Genomic DNA, 16998 nt, shown 5'->3' with positions numbered 1-16998 from the left:
CATTGGGCTTTCCCCAATTTGCACAACTGCAAATAAACAGAACTCTGCTAGCATTGACTCAAAGGCAGAGGTCCTCTGCCTGTCCTCTTTCCCAGTTCTTACGGGGCTTTAGGTTGTGGTACTGCTTCAGCAGGCACTTGAGAAATACTGTAGCTCCAGAAACCAGATCCAGTAAGGGGGAAGGGGACAGGGGGGAAAGAGATGTGGGTCTGAAGTTATGACCCCTGGAGTTTCAGAACAGTTTGTGTACTGATGTCTCTCCCACTCCCTCCTCTTTCAACTCTGGGGAGACCTCACAGCCTTCAAAGTTTGGCTGCCCATCCTTCCTGATGTCAGCGATTGCTGCCTTTCACCATGTTTCATCTCGGGGACAGAGTGTACTTAGCAGTACACAGCTGCTGCCGCAGCCAGGTACCAAAGCAGTTCCCTGAGGGTAAAATTGCCCATCAGTCCCTGCAGAGGACCTGGGTCTGCTGGAAGGGAAGCTGGAGCACACAGATCTCTGTTGACAGAGCTGGATGACAGCAGCCTTTTGCAGTGGCTTCAGCAATTAAACCAACCCAGAGGAAAGTGCAGGTCTCGTGCAAGAGCGAGGAGCTGCTCCTGCGAGGAGACAGTGAGAGACTGTGTCGGGGAACAAGTGCAGCATTGTTGTCAGCCTCAGTCAAGAGGGGCTTTTTAACACCCACTGAAGTGCTGGCTACAGCTGTCTCCCATGTGCTTGTGTGGGAAATGGATCTACAATGCAGGAGAGGAGGGAAAGACAGCTTTACAATTAAAAAAAAAAAAAAAAAAAAAAAAGGCAAGCTATATTGGGATCCAGCCATGAGTAAACAGCAGTGTGATGTTCCCCTTAGCGCAGGAAATCATGTCACTGCCTCTGACTGGGATGGGGTGAGCTGAATTCAGGCTCTTCAGTCGAGAAATCCTTGATGGGGGAAGGTGCTCCTGAGATTTGAGCGCAGTGTAGAAAAGTAGGGAGGCACGAGTTTGTGCTCTGAGTTGCTCTTGTGTTAGACAACCCATTCCCCACTCTGCTTCGATGAATAAATACATACAGCCATCGATTTTCCTGCATCGTCCTGTGTGGTGTTGGTTTGGGAACTTGTGGAGAGTTTTCAGTTGTCACCTCTGCAACCAAGCTGGCCGCTGCACTGCAAAAAGCATGTACTAATGGTTATGTAGTTTGAGTAAGACCTGGATAGCAAGTGTTGGCTGTATGGTCTGGGGAGCACCTGGTTCTGTCCCTGGTCACCAAAGTGGAAAAAAGGATAGGGAACAGAGCTGGGCTGTGTGTGCTTACGTGGTGCCTTCCTCATCTGGGTTTGTGGGGATGCTGCAAATTCCTACACCAGCCCCTGAAAGTGCCACTTTTCTTTTTCTGGCCCTCAAAGAGCTGGAATTAGGTGGCTTGACAGTGTCTTATCCTGCTGCTAACTCAGAGCTAAAGGAGAAGGCAGCCTTGTCCTCCCAGGCCTGAGCAAGCCACCTGAAGGGGTGAGGAAAGCTGTTCTCCCTCTGGAGCTGCTGCCAGAGGTCTGGGTGCAGGAGACCTGACTGGTTCAGTAACAGCGTGGGAGCAGCTTCTCTGCTCCATCCCCTTTGTCGCCATGGGCTCTTGGGTTCCCTTAGCTCTACCTGGGTCTGCATTGCCCTTTGTGCCTGGGGAGCACGTGTTTTTGTTTCAGAAGGTGAGGTAGCTCCTGGCTTGTGCATCAGCCCTCTTTCAGGAGCCTGTGGGGCCCCTCTCAGCCCCACAGCAGGCTTTTGAACAGGCTGTATATAACTGTTTGGGGCTTTGGCCTGCGGCTGGAAGTAGCCTTGAAGAGCCCAGTCTTGGTACCCAGCCTGCTTGGAGGCTTCAGATCTCTGCTCAGAGGCTAGTCCCCCTGCAGACCCCAGGGTAATTGCAGAGACCTGTTTGCAAGATAAAAATAGTCATGTGCAAGGACTTGGGTTATCCTGGGACAGCTGTGGCCTCCTGAAAGGAAACCTGCATGTATTGCTGCAGTTGAAGAAACAGCGAGGATATTTCCATGAAACATTGGGGCATGAGAGCAATGGTGGATCTCTTCTACCTCCTTTATTCTGTCATGGGGGCTGTGCCTCCAACAAAAATAGTTCGGCACCTCTGATAGCACCAGGTTTGTCACAGCGTGCTCTGTGCCACGTGTGTGCTGGAGGGACATTGCTTTCTGTGCTCCCTTTCTCAGAGAAGTGCAGTCTGTAGGGAGCCTCCCAGCACCTGCGGGAGGATGCTGCAAAAGTGCAGCCACATCTGTGGGCTGGGACATGTGTTTGGGGAACAGATGAAGGGCAAAGCTCCTTTGTGCAGGCAGTGAAATCTGTGATCAGAGTCTCTGCTGGGGAAGTATGCCAGGTTCCTCATCTTCCTGGCATGAATACGAAGGGGAAAGAAAGGCTCTTCTGCATCCACAGATAAGATCACAAATTCCTTTAGTTGTTGTGGACAACTAGGTCGTGCCTGTGCTGGGTTGTTAATACTCTTTGCATTGGAAGGGATGGTCTCCTTCACCCACCTTGGGTTTATCACCTGCTCTCGCCTGACATGGGCTGGAGGTCCTCGCTGCTATGGGGCACTGCAGGCAGTGCCCTGCTGCTGTAGGGAGAAGGTGACTAACTGGTAGAGGCTGTGGGAGAGCCTCTGCAAGCAAGGGCTGTTAGAAAGACAAGAGCAGAACAGTGCGGCAGCTGCTCAGCTCTGGTCCACTGTCAGTGTTGCATCCCCTTTTAGGAGGACATCTCTTTCCACTTAAGGAAAGCAAACAGCAACCCTGCAGGAACTGTCACATGTCCTTGCTACCCATAGGAAACCCAGCAGCGCATCAAGCAGCTGGTGTATTGAAGCTGATGTATTCAAGCTTTAGGACTGCTTGAACCCTTGCTTGCTGGTTCTATCTGAAAACATGCCAGGGGGCCATTGATGTGCAATGGGGTTTAGGGCAGTCATCCCTGAGAGAGGAGGATCTGAAGGTGTTCTTGAGCCTGGAGCAGCCCATGTGGGATCTGCTGCTGGCCCTGTGGAGCAGGGCTTGGGAAGGGGCCTGCGCCTTGAGCCGAGGCAGCAGAGGTGTTTGATAGCAGTTGCAAGTACCCTGTGCTCCTCTACTGAGCTTGCCCATGCGGGGGGGATGCCTTCCCTCTTGCTGTAGGTCCTCATGTCCTGCCTGAGTCACCCTTCCTCTTGGGATGGATGGGTCTGTGTGACCTCTCCCAGAAGCAGGGACAGTGAGGTACCGGCACCGTGGCCTCCCTGATGGAAGGTCAGTCCCCACTGAGGCTGCCGAGACCACACGCGGCTTGGCCAAGGCTGGGGAGGCAGCTCCTGGTCCCTGCTTCCAGGCCCTGCACCTCATGCCCAGGGCTCCGAGGCTTCGCCTCTGTGTCACTTCCCACCCCGATTCCCGTTACACAAAGCCTTTGTGTCAGCAGATCCTGGGATGCCCTGCGGCACCTGCCTCTCCCCTCCCTCTCCGCCTCTGTGGCTCTGCCCTTTTCCCGTTGTCACTTCTGTAGGCTGCTGCCTGCCTGCTCAGTGACCTTCCCCACTGCTCCCACTGCTCAGTATTTTGGCCCCTGGCCATCTTAAACAATTAATGGAGGGGTGGAGAAACTTGCCATGTTAAATTACTTCCTCCTTTGGGAGGGGGTTAGGTCTCCACATCTCTCGCCTGATACCAATGCAGTTTGTTGCTGTTGCCTGAAGCGGTCACTGCCTCTCTGTTTTCCTCCTAGAACTCAGAAAAACAATATTTCAGAGCACTCTCTTTGTATTTCTCAGTGCTTTTCTCAACCTGCAGTGCTGTCTCAGGATCTCACGGAGTGGAGAAAGTTCTCCGGACTTGGGAGAAAAGCAAGCCAAGAGGAGGCAGGGGGAGGATTTTGCTGCAAACCTCTCTGAGAAGCTGGAGACCTTCTCGGGATGCCTGCTGTGGGCTCGTTCTCCTCCAGCAGCTATTCAGATCTTCCCGGGCGAAGGCAGCTCCCTGCCACGAAGCATCCGCGTTAAGCAGGTCTGTGCAGAGGGCCCGGCGTGCTCTGAGGGACGCAGATAGCAGCGATGCCGTAACGAGCAGCCTGTGAGCGTTGCTGGCTCTGCCTGTGTCTGTAAGGTCCCCGCACGGCTGAGGAACGCAGCACCCTGAGCTCGCTATGCCCTTCCACCGTCTAACGCTGGAGTTGGCTGTCAGAGAAACCTTCGAGGTCCCCTGCTCAGCCCCGGTAGTGTCATGAGTTAGATTAGTTGGAGCTGTGCTGGGGGCGGTGAGGGCTTGGATTACAGTCCAGAACTCAAAGTGCTTCGGTGGTTCACGTCGGAGGGGAGAGGAGACGCCCCGTTGCACACATGGAGGAAAAAGAGAAAAAACACTGCCTTTGGAAGTGAGGGGGAATAAAGGAGGCCGGGAACATGGTAAGGAGATCTCTGCGAAGGGCTCTTGCCCTGGGCACGATCAGGGCTGCGTGGGATGGAGCTGCTATCGGGGCAGCCTGGCTGGAGCCCGCACACGGCGCTAATGCCGGGAGTGGGAAACGGCTCTCCTGGCACTTCCCCTTACTCGGATGGCACGCTGTACCCTTGGGTGCCAGCCCCAGGCAGTGGCTGCAGGAACATTGGGCTTTTGTTGGCGCTGACCCCCTCGCAGCGTGCTTGTCGGGGTGCAGCCCCGGAGTGAGGAGGTGGGATGGATCAGGTCAGGGAGGGCCCTGTCTTTCTGGCTGCCTGGATGCTGGGCACTCCTCCTGCCCTTGCCCCTTTCCAGCCCTGCGCTGGGGCTGTGGGCACTGTCCCCTTGCAGAGCCTGGGGAAGGGGAGAGCATCAGCTTCTTTTCTCTTGCCCTGGGTGGGCATCCAGGGGTTCAGAGAAACCCCTGGAGCTGGGCAGGGATCCTTCCCTTTCAGTGTCAAGTTCTGCATGTGGGGATCCTTGTTTGGGGAGGGGAGAGACTGGCGAGCCCAGCCGGGCAGCTGAGCACCCTGTTTCCCTGGGAGTGGCTGCAGGGCAATCCCCTGCCCAGCCACACTGGCGCTGCCCTGCAAACAGAGGTGCCTAGCCCTGGCGTGGCAGAGGCTGGAGTGATTGCTAGCCTTGTGGCACCCACTGAGCACCAGTCTGGCTTCTGATGGTTTGTTCCCGGGCTCAGGCTGGGATCTGTGTGCCCAGCAGCCCTAAATCTCCTGGATGTGTCCTGCTGTGTCACGGGCTGCTTCTCTACAGCAGAGGGAGCAAAGTCCATGAGGGGGGCAAGCAGCTTGTGTTGCCGCTGTGCCTGGCAGTGACTCACTTTTTCTTAAAAGTTCAGCTTCTGGGCTTGGAGAAGCCTGGCTTTCATTGAAGGATGAGTTGCCCAACTTTTGGCTTCTGCAAACTGAGCTAAGCTCATGAGCCCACGTTTCTTCGCTTTGCTACCTTCCAGCTCCTCTGCTGAGGACCCTGTGGCTCTCTGTACCCTCACGTGGCTATGTCAGAGCCGTGGTGTTCTCTCCTCTCCCATCCTGCTGTAGAGACCTGCAGGCATCTCACTTCTTCCACTTCTCCACCCCAGTCAGGAGACCTCTTTCCCTCACCCCATGCCTAGTGTGTCCCTAGCAATTTTTGGTCTATGCTGGCTATTGTATGAAGTTGAAATCAAAGGAGAGCATGCTTTGGGGCTGTGTAGGGTGGGTGCCATCTCTTTCAGTCCCATGGGCTGCATTTTGCCATAGGGGCTGGAGCAGCGTTTGCGAAGCTGTGCTCCAGGAGGGAGAGACCAGCTGCTGCTATTCTGCTCCTGCAAGCTGGAGGTGACTTTCTGATTCCCAAGTGCTTCATCCCCAGTTCAGGTCCTCCTTCACCTTGTTCTGCTGTGTGATGTAAAAGCTATCTGAATCGGGGACCTTCGTGCAGAGCAGTGCATGGCCAGTCCAGGTGCCACGGTGGGTTGTGGGCATGCAGGGACCATGCACCACTGCTGAGGGGGCACCATGTGCCTTTCAGCTGCCAAGTTCAGGCTTGGCAACTGCAAAGAGTAAGAACCAAAGGCCAAGCTGCCACAGATCCAGCAATGGGTACTGGCCACACCACAGACACCTGCAATCCCTGGCAGGTGCCCATTCTCAATGCCATGGTAGACCAGTCTGCATTTCAGGCAGTACATTTCTGTGAGCGGCAGAATTGTGACTGTAACTCCATGCTGTTCTGTTTGACTGGAGTTTTTGGTGTCCTGGCGAATCAACCAAACCCTGCAGGCAAAAGATTTGGACCTAAGTGAATGCGGGTCAGTCTGCTGGCCCACGGGAGGCTTCCCATGGCCTCTGGCAGTCTGCAGGCCTCTCAGAGGCTTGGCTTCTGATGGACGTCTGGCACTGTGCAACTGTTGGTTGCCCTGTTCTGTGTGAGGCAGGTGATTCCTCTTCATGAGGTGTCTGTTGTGTTTCAGTGTTAGGGGTGATGCGGTGTGTGTTTGGGTGCATAGGATTATTGCAACTGGAGGATGCCTAAAGCACCAAATGTGTAAGATATCTTAAGCCAAAGTGGCCCACTCCCACTAGAACTGACTTTTGCAGCTATGAAAACTCTATGGTGTGAGCAAGGCAGGAGCCTGGCTGGGTACTGTCTGCCCTGCTCGTCCCACCATGGCTTTCATGGCTGGGGATCTGCCCTCGTTCCCTGGCAGGGATTTCTCCTCCATGGGAGAGGGAGTGGGCTTCACCTTGCCTGGTGCCTGCTGCTGGATGGGGCACAGGAGCTGGTCAGGGCATATGGCCAGGCCACAGTTTGCCCCACTTGAGGAACAGTTTCCACCCAAACAGATGCAAAATTCTGTGCTCTTGAGTGGTTTGGCTGGAGGCAAAGTGAGCAATTGCCGTGTTCCTCCACTTCACGGTGTGGGGGTCTGGTTCCCAGCCACTATTCCCACGTTGTGAGGGACAATTTCCTCTCTGGGAAGTTGCTCAAGCTGCAGCAGCTCACCCGGGGGAGCCCAGGGTTGGTTTTCCACCCTTGCTAGGATGATTGCTGCTGCTCTTCAATTGTAGCTGGGCCACTGGACCCAGCATATGAATTTAGCAAGGCTCCCACAACTGTGTACCTTGGACTTGCCTGAGCTGCTCCTCTCATGGGTGGCAGGCTCCAAGTCTCCAGTCATCATGCAGACGTGTAGAGCAGAGCCTGTGTGTATCACAAGATGTGCAAATGCTGGTGTCTTCCTGCAGGGAAGTTCAGGTGGCACCTCTATGCTGGCAGGAGAGAGGATGGGTTTCAGCAGAAAATACAATCTTTCTTTTATCCTCCGGTTATGTCTTCTCCTGGGGTGGGAAGGAAATTAGTCTGGGAATCACAAAAAGCTTTAAGCATTGGGGATCTTCTTTCTTTATTTCTGTGCCAAAGCCATGAGCAAGATGTTGGAACACAGGCAAAGTCCAGAGATGTCATCCCTGTTACCCCAGAGGAGATGCTTTCAAACCAATTCCATGTGCTCAGGATTACAAGTTGTGCGTTTTGCTTAGCTTCTTTCCAAAAACACTGGGCAGGTGAACATGCTGTTCATTGTGGTCATTAAAAAAAAAAGGCTAAATGCAGGTGACAGGCCAGCTGCATCCATCTATCTCTGCCCAGCAATCACCATATAAATAAGCTCTAGTACCAGGTGGGAATGCAAGTGTTTATGGGGAGATGCTGCAAGTGTCCAGGGAGGACTGTATGCTGTGTGTCGTGCTTATTTTCTGAAAATCAGCATCCTGTAGCATAACCATCTCTGGCCGTGCTGCTGGCCATCCACCTGTGTGTGCAGTCAGCCCCAAGGGCATACCTTGCTAGCAGAAGAGATCATAACATGAGAGCCTTGTGAGCATCTTGCTGCTGGTCACTTCAGAAAAGATGACCAGCATGTCTGCTTCTAAATACTAGAGAACAGTCACAGCCTCTCAGCTCCCAGAGCCTAATTTTCTGTCTGCAACCGATATGTGCAAAACTGAGCCATCCTACAGGCAGTGGGCACAGCCTAAACCTGAGCATCGGTGCTGAGTGTGGGTGGATGTCACAGACACAAGGGCTACAGGTCCCTTTAGTTCCAGAGTGCTGAAAAATATCTGTTAAAACAGTCAAGGTGTCTTATGCAGAACCTATAAACTCAACCCACTTGTGGGCACTCAGTATCAGAGCACCTTTTGCTCCTATTCCTGGCTTTCTGCCCATGAGGGAACCCCCTGTTCCTGTTCTGCAGATTTCAATGCAGCCAAGGTCTGAAAAAGAGAGTAGTAGCACCAGGATCAGCCATGGTGCTGACTGGAGAGCAATAAAAAGCAGGGATAGCCTGCTAGGGTAAGCTGCCCACTTCTGGTGGTGGGATGATCTGTGCTTTCTACACCACTTGTGATATCTGGGTTGCAACTCAGAAGTGTACAGATGTGCTCTTGTTGACTCTGAAGGTTTGACCATGCTGATACCTTTCTGCTGCACGGAGTGCCTCATCCTTGTTGGCTGGCCGAGTCTTTCACTAAAAAATGAACAAAAAAAAATGGGGCCTTTCTTGTGGTAAGTGCTCCTGGCTGGTTTCATATGTATCCCATTTCTTGCATCGCTGGACACCAAGCTGAAACTTCCAAGATCAAAGCAGTACAGAATGAATCTGAAAGTCTTGCTGTCTGCTCAAATTTACCATCTTGCCATCAGGCTGGGATGCCCGGGATGAACCCTTGCTCCAGCTGGTGCAACCAGCCGTTGATTTGAATGGAATCAAATGGCTCAGCAGAAGAGAAATGGGGACCAGATGAAGACTATTGTACGTGTTCCCCCTGGACATTGGTAGGTGCAGTAGAGAGGAGCCTCCATGGGGCCTTATGGTCCCCCCCAATGGGACACGATGCTGTTGGCTGGCTGGTGGTTTGCGTGGTGCAGAGGAGAAAAGCTGCAGGAGTTCTGGAGATCTGAGCTAGGTGTCCACCTTGAGCTTTGCAGCCTGCCTTAGGTGTGGCAGTGTTCACGGAGTTGCGAGGCTTCCTGAGCAGGTTCCTTCAGGAGGATACCTTCCCTGAGGCAGCCTGTCAAATTTCAGTGGCTCCCAACAAAAACCCAGTGCTGCTGAGCCTCCAACATAGTTAAAGGATGTGGATTATTTGCTGTCTGTTGTCATCTTTCTGAATACATTTACCTTTTGAACAAGGTCCTTCTTATATGCTCAGGAGGCTGGTATGCAGACCCGTTAATGGATCAAGGGGAAAAATGCCTGTGGATGTATTCTTCTTTGTGTTTGGGCTTATAACCACCCACGTTTTGGCATACATCCCTTCTGTGCACAAAGATGTCTTTTAGAAATCGCTAGTTAAATCTCCACCCTCCTTTGATATGTATGGAAATAATGGGACATGTGAGACTGTCTTCTGTTTGGAAAAAAAAAAAGCTATAAAGGGAGTAGCTTTAAAAGCCTGTGTTTACTCCTATCTAACTTGGGAGTTTAATAAAAGTAATGCACTGAATTTATGACTGATTTACTTAGCTTTCTGGGAGGCATGCATTTAGTGCTGTTATCTGAATATAGGGGAAATGTTTTCATCTGACTGGAAGTCCCAGGCGTGGCTGCTCAGGGGCAGGAGAGCCTGAGCACGCATATGTCTGATCCCCAGGAAGCTGGGAGAGTCCTGTAGCAAATCTGGGTCCCTCTGACCAGCAGCACTTCTCCCTGCAGGGCACAGACTGATGCTTCTTGTGGTGGCCCAGGGCTGAGCTGGCATAACCATGACCACCTCTGGGCTGCCTGCTCTGTCCTTCTGGCTGATCCTTCCTCACAGCCTCTTCCTCAAGGTGAGGTGCACGCTGGCATCTGATCGCTGCTGTCGGCTGCTTTCTCATATTAAAGATGTGCGGGGATGTGCTGCTTCAAGGAGGGGTCCTTGTGCGCTTACTGTTTTCTCATGCGATTAGCCAGCCCCTCCTGGAATTGCTACTCGGCTTCAGAGCAGTTTCTGTTCCCTGTTGAGGTAGTAGGACTTGTATTTCATGAACACATGGTACTACAGAGTGTTCAAGGCCAAAAGGAACTACGGGTCATCTGAAGAGGATACTGTGACCACAGAGTGTTACCTAGCTCCTACATTGAATCTGGGAGCTCTCTTTTAACTAAAACATGATCTTTTCTTAGTAGCATCCACACTCAATTATGGAGGTTGCAAAAGGGGGAGAATCCCCCAGTCCCCATGGGAGTGTCTCCAGCAGCTCGTGCACCTTGCAGAGGAAGGGGTGGGATCCAAATATGATCCAGCTGCAGCCTTGAGCTCAGAACGCGTGCCAAGCTGGCCCATAAGTAATAATCTAAATGCTGACCCTGTGAAGATTGTTTCTGGCATTCGTCAGCTGTCCTGCTGAAGGATTATAATTTTTTCTTTGAGCACAGGAGGTTGTCCATCTGTTGTAAGATACACCCAGATTGGGTGTCTGAACACAAGGTGTTGGCTATGGCCTAATGCCTCTGACTAAAAGGTGTTAAAATGAGCTGACCTGTTTGGCTAAGAACTTACCCAAGGTATTTTGTAGCTGGCTGGTATAAACGAATCTTCCAACTGTCTAGCGTGCCCAGTTATTTGGTAGGTGTTAGGCAGAAATGGTAAGGGATACAAGCTGCTAGTGCTCAGGTTGGTTTGCCAGATGGATGCCAATGCCTGAAGTTGAAAGTGAAGCAAATACTGTAACTAATAATAAGGCGAAGGAGCTCAAGCAATTTCATCTGTTGGGTAGCAGAGAGAAAGGTTTTTAGTGTGTTTGCAAGAAAAGCCCTGTAAAGAAAGGGACTCTCCTGTAATGTCCCAGGACTTGCCTTGTCTAGAAGTGGCCTGGGAAATTCTTGGCTCTGTCTGTGATATCTAGCAGGATGTAGCAAGCCTTCCCTGAGCCTGTCGTAGGAATATGACACTCTGAATGTGGAGATTCCTGGCTGGACTGTGGCATATGGTGCTGTGGCCAAACTGCCGGTGCCCAAGCCAGGGCAGCCTGTGCAGTTTGGTGGTGGGATCGAAGAAGAGAGCCCTGGGGGTCTCGAGGAGGTGAAAAGGCCTGTGTGGCTAGTGCTGGGCAGTGAAACCACCATCGCCACGTGCTCACACTCTTCCAGCATGAGCCTATTGCTGGGAAGGGTGTTCTAAAAGTACCCAAAGCTTTGCATCACACAGAGTATAACTTTGTTAATTAATTGCATGGTTAGATCTATGCCAAAGATGTCTTAAAAAATCTGTACTTAGTTATTTCAGATTAAGGACTTAATCCGTTGATTAAACTAAACCAAAATGAGCTGGTTTCCAGCTGCAAGATGGTGTTTTATACATAGCTCTTTTCATCCCTTGTTTCAGCAGGCCCTTCCCTTCATCAGGAAGATGTCTGTTTGAGGACAGGCCTTTCATCTGTTCTCTCACATGTGCTCTAAACACCTATATCATCTGCCTGATTTCTTGCTAATAGAAAGTAACAGGCGGGGACTCATTCCTTTCCCTGGATAAGGTACACCTGCCCAGTTCACTGAGAGCTCAGTTATGAGTGGTACATGTCCCTGTGAGGAAAGGCTTATCTCCGTTTCCCAGTTCTTAATCTCTCTGGCTATAAAATTACTTTATTGGATCGTGGGTCAGTGTTTCATCCCCACTTTGGCCTCTTCAATCTGTTCAGCAGGTGTCAGCAACTTTTCTGATGTCTTGGGTGTTGCACAGAAAAAGGAGAAAGTCGCAGGCGCTGGTCCAGAGAAGCTGGAGTCTGAAAACCTAAAGGAAAGGGTAGAGGGGAGTAATGTGAATAGAGAGCCCTGGTGGGAAGAGATGCCGGACTGCTTTGTCCGAATGCACGTGATGCCACTGGCTCTGGGGAGCGGTGTTCGGTCAGGCGATGCTTGAACAGCAGAGAGCTTGCTGTGCAAGCTGCCACGTGCGTCCAGCTTCCCTTGGGGGCACGTTTAAGCGGAGGGCAGGGGAAGGCCCTGCTTCTCCAGGCACATGGGCTGTGCTCTCTGAAGAGCTGCGCCAGGATATGTCTTTGGCAAGGATGAATATTGGGGTTAGGGTATGCTAAGAGCAGGTTTGGTTCTCTCTTGCTGTATCAGACCTGTACAACATCCTGCAGGGGTCTTGGGCAGAGGAGCGGGCTTGGGTGACTGTTGCTGGTCCCGTTGCCATGTGCCAACATCTATGTTTGGCCACCTGAAGCGTGGGTACAGTCATGCTGCCCATACCAGGTCACCTCTGCCCTCTACCACTGCCTGCATTTTGCCCTGGCATGAGGACAGCATCGTTATAGCTGCACACTAGCTCCAAAACTTGAGGCTTGCAGGAGGTCACGCTTCACTTTCAGAGCAATCTGGGATGTCCCCCTTGAGTGAAAACAAACCAGCCCTGGGCTGGGGGCGGATCGCCCAGCTTTGGGCCTGCCTTTCGCCGGCTGGGCACTCCCAGACCTACAGCATGCGCAGAAGTGGGACCTCAGAGCTGGAAAGCAAATACATCATTTTTCCCTTTGTTTAATTAAATGAGAGATCATGAGTTAATCGCTTTCAAGCGCTTGTTTTCCTGCAGTGCCTGGAATGATAATCCCGCGCGCTGCCCAGTAGGAGCTGCTTTGGCTGCCGCAGCCGCGTCAACCCGGAGCAGGGCTGGGGGAACAGAGGGAGGCATCTGGAAACGATTCTCCCAGCTCCGTCTGCGGAGCACCACTCCCTGCAAAGGCTGTAGGAGCTGGTTTATCCACAGGCTGCGGAGCCGTCCTGCCCGCCCCAGAGGCAGGGGAGCTGAGCCGGGTGCCCCGTGCAAGGGATCCCACGGTGGCATGCAGAAGGCAGCCCGCTCTTAGAGGTACGGCCCCTGAGGGAAGCTGGCCTGGGTGAGACTGCAAACACTTGCCTCCCAAGTGGAACTGGGTGCTGGGCTTTCCTCCCTGAAAAGCCTAAAACAATAGCCCAAAGAGCAGGTAGAGCCATTCCTGGTTATCTCACAGGAAGGTGGTGTAATTAGAGCAGTGTGAATGTCTACCTCTATAGCTGCAACACTTAATAGTACATTATTTTAGTGAAAACACCCAGAGGCAGGCAGGGTGCGTGCGGAAGGCAGGCGCCCTCCTCCCAGCCTCCCCCTGAGCCTCGGAGTGAGCAGCAGAGGGGGGAGCTGGCACTTGCTCTGGGAAGATTTTTCTCTCTTGAACTCATTGCTGCTGTGTGATTAGAGCGGCTCAGGAAATGGGGCTGGGAGAGTTCTCCTCCCTGCAGAAATGGAGTGGGAAATCTCAAATTTTGTCAGAAAAACAAGCCTTGTTTTTAGCCAAAGACCTTTCTGAACGGAGAAATGTCTTGTTTTTAAAGGCAAAGTGGCCTGGCTCTCGGCTTTGTATCAGAAAGTGGAAAGGCTTCGTGGAAAGCCCAGAGGTCTGTTTTTACTGGAAATGAGGTTTCTCACGTCAGCTGAGAGCTGAGCAGCCCCAGCCAAACGGCGCAGCACAGCAGCCTTTGCTGGCGGAGGGACCAGCTAACCCAGTCCTGCTCAGCGCCTGCTGTGTGCTCCTTTTCCCCCAGTCCCAAAGCTGGCTGGGGGCCACGGGCAGGCGCTGCGCTGCGGTGCTTGGAGCTCTGCCTCTTCCCAGTTTCGCTGTTATTTCTACTTTCCAGTTCTGAGGTGTGGGAGGGTTGAGTTGTCTCTTCCCCTCACCTTTGCAGCCTCTGGTCTCCTCTGTCCTGCCTTCACGCTGTCTGTCAGTACCTGGGCAAGAGGGGAGAAAGCGGGTGCAGGCGGGACGTGGCCAGGCTCCGGGCAGCCGGGAAGGAGGAGGGCAAAGTTGTGGGAGCTCCTGGCAAGGCCTCCCTGCTGGGCAGGAGCCGAGACGCTCGGTGACTCAGAGCTGGGTGTACCACGGGCACCTCTCGCTGTGCTCGCAGCCTCTCCCGGCTCTGCTCCACCGCCCAGCTATGCTCCTCGCTCTGCCAAGCCACGGCAAGCACTGGATTTAACTGGGGCACATTGGGATATGTAGTTTTATTCTTTGCCTGCTCAGATGGGCGTCTAGGAGTCTCGGAGCAGAGCTGCAGATCATGTAGCTAAATTCCTGCTGCGAGATGAATCCTCAGCATGCTACCTGGGCCAGTCCAGCCCGCTAGAAAGGAGTGTTGTTTACCGTAAGTCATGATGGTTAGTCTGGTCTCACCATACTGATGGTTTTTAGGATTTTTCAGACAGCATCTGGGCTGTCAGCAGGGAAGATGTGCGCCCCTTCATGTTCTCCTTGACCAAGACTCAGCATTTTGTAGACAAAATTCTTTGAGCAAGACGTTGATTACTTAGTAAGGTGCTTGGGTGAGTTGTAGGGAAAAAGCTGCCGATGCTTTGTGGGCCCAGGTGGGTCCAGCAGCATTGCAGCCCTTCCCTGAACCAACTTGTGTTGTCCCAGAGCCACTTGGGTTGCTGTCCCAGGCACTTCCTGGGACAGTACAGGTATTCTGATGTTGCACAAGGTGTGTAGCCCTGGGGATCTTTTCTCTGCTCCCCTGGCAGGCTGACTTCTTGCTCACCAAAGTTGTAGGAGGCTCTCCAGGATTCAGACTGAACTGGTGAGCAGCAGGTCCCAAAGAGGAAGAAGTTGAGTCCTGAGTCAGAAAGAAATGTAGCACGACAGGAGTTCCCAGTGGCTGGAGCTGCTATATAGCTCTTTCTGTGCCCACAGAGGTAGGCAGAAGATTCAACTAGTGCACCTAGAAAAGCCCAAGAAGCTCCTGGTTACTCCAGATGCCTCTTGGCAGGCTCCTCTCCTATCCTGCAGCGGCTGCTTGCACCACAGGAGGTAGAAATGTCCCCTGAGCAGGGCTGTAACTGATCCCAGGCTCTTTTTCCTGCTGCCTGCTTGCTAGTCCTGGCTTGAGGCTTCTGCTCAGGCACTTGTAACCTCATCCCTCCCTGACTCCTGGTTCTTGCTGCACTTTGTGATGGGGAGAAGGGGCTCTTAGGGCTGAGCAGCAGAGCTTTGACACAACAGTCTTTATTGCTCTGTTCATTTCACAGCAACTGTGGCTCCCCTTATGCACAGGAGAGGGAGGGCAGCACACCCCAGCCTACTCGTTTCTGCCCTTGTTCAGACCCAAGCCCTCTGCCAGCTGTGAAGCCCCCAGGGCTCTCCCTGCTCCCCTGCCATCTCAGGTGGGACCGTGCTCGGTTGTTCCCACCACACTGCTCTGCCCATGGAGCCCATCCCTTCCCTACATGCTGCTTTCCTCTGCCCTCGCTGTGCTCCAGCCCCTGAAGCAGCAGCCAGCTCCCAGCTGAGGAGCAGTGAAAGCCTGTATGGCCGGACATGACCTTAACCTGGGCTTTATTTAGCGCCTTGATTTATAGGAGTTATTTTAAAAGCATGTTTCTCTTTTGGGAGGTGTGGTGAGCATGTGGTGGATTGGTGGCAGTGAGCTGGAGTTCATAGGTTCTCCCATGCTATTGACAAAGAAGCACTTGAGTTCCAAGACACCTTTTGTTTGGGGAGATGGTCCCTGGCTTGCTTGGAAAACGCTCCTGTTAGTGTTTGTGCTGGGTGGCCTAAAAGGAGCAAGTGTCTGGGACCTTTCCCATGAGGGGATGAGGCAATACCGTTGGAGGCAGGGAAGCCTGAAATTTGCAGCCCTGGAGGAGGCTGCTGTCTCCAGGATGCTTCTGGGCTGAGCTCTGCCATCTCTCGGGGTCTGCTGTGGGCTGGCTGAAGCGGGAGTGTGCCAGGGCAGGAGTGCTTTCTCCTTGGATCCTTGCTGGGTTTTGCTTGTTCTCCTCTCTGGGCGCTGTTCCCTCATCCTGAGTCGCGGGGTTTCTCCTCGTGCCTGCTGGGGGTTGCATCGCCTTGCTTGAGAGAAGGGATGTGGTTTATAGGTAGGATGGGCTCTAGACTTCAGGTTTACAGCCTCTGGAGTGCAGGATGATATCTCCTCCTCTTGCTGTCTCGAGCTGGTTTGCACGGGTTCCCCGTGCCTCCAACCCATGGCTCCTCCACGCCTGTGGTAGCAGGCGCTGCCCACAAGCAAGATGTGTGAGGCTGGCCATGTATGCTCCAGCACTAAACAAGACCATGTGGCCTCTTGCAGGCCTTGTTGAGGCCCTTTCCTCAGGCCACTCTGCAATCTGAGAAGTTAATTAGTACAAATAAGCAGTCTCATCCCTAGGATTGTGAGTTGGTTTAACGAGACCATGATCGGAGTCAAATCTGCTGCTGTTGCAGTCTCTAAGATCTACCATGTGTCACTGTCCACGTTTCGAGGTGGCTCCTGAGCTGCCCCGAAGACTCTGCCATGCTTCAGCCTCCGCCCGGGCAGGACCCATCCCTGAGAGACCACCCTGGGTGGGTGGGAGCACTGAAAAGCACTGTTGCCTCCGTTTGCATCTGCAGCCATCCTTGTTCTGTAGCTGCCCCAAAATGCTGGTGGCACAGCCGCGTGCAGCACGATGGGATGTATGACTTTGCTCCCACGTTGGGGGTTTTTCATGTGGAATTAGCAGAGATTGGTGAAAATGTCTCCTCTTTCTACCACATGGTAGGGGTTGAAACCTCCCTGTCCCTTCAAAGCCTGCACAGCTATCATGGCTTCATGTTATAGCCTAGCCAGAGAGAAAGCCTCTGTGCTAAGGAGTGCAGTGTTAACACTAAACTCTGCAACAGCTACAGGCTATGGTTATTCTGTATTTTACTAAAGGAAGGATAATACATGACTTGGTTTATTTTAACCATATAAAGGATTTTTGATTTGGTGCCAATGTTAATAATTATCTTGTGAACGCTTTGCTAAGGCAGCAGGAATGGTGTGAGAACCTTAGGCTGATGCACTGACTCATGTGCAAATATTTTGACTTCTTTGTTTTGTTTGCAATAATAAACATAACATTTTTTTTGGGGGGGGGGGGATATTAATATCTGAAATAATTTTGCTCAAGAAGGATACAGGGACAGAAAATGGCACAGAACCAGCCCCCAGGTGGTTTTGACTAACATTTTGAACCTGTGGAGGGTCGGA

General features: G+C 52.6%; 1 protein-coding gene across 4 annotated transcripts in view; it reads left to right on the top strand.

Moving 5' to 3' along the window:
* Positions 1-4079: 4079 nt before the first annotated feature.
* PLEKHG4 (pleckstrin homology and RhoGEF domain containing G4) overlaps positions 4080-16998 on the top strand; it is a 90949-nt gene continuing 78030 nt past the window's right edge. For 2 of the 4 annotated variants that reach the window (XM_032985350.2, XM_032985348.2), the window contains exon 1: positions 4081-4432. In XM_032985350.2, the coding sequence (XP_032841241.2) occupies positions 4430-4432 (3 nt within the window). In that variant the 5' untranslated portion in view covers positions 4081-4429. Of the gene's footprint in view, positions 4433-16998 lie in introns of all 4 variants that reach the window. The other 2 variants (XM_032985347.2, XM_032985349.2) reach the window with 2 other exon arrangements.

The sequence above is a fragment of the Tyto alba genome, unplaced genomic scaffold, assembly GCF_018691265.1.
Source record: "Tyto alba isolate M040663 unplaced genomic scaffold, T.alba_DEE_v4.0 Super-Scaffold_26, whole genome shotgun sequence".
Taxonomy (NCBI): domain Eukaryota; kingdom Metazoa; phylum Chordata; class Aves; order Strigiformes; family Tytonidae; genus Tyto; species Tyto alba.
This window is presented reverse-complemented; position numbering and strand designations above follow the sequence as displayed.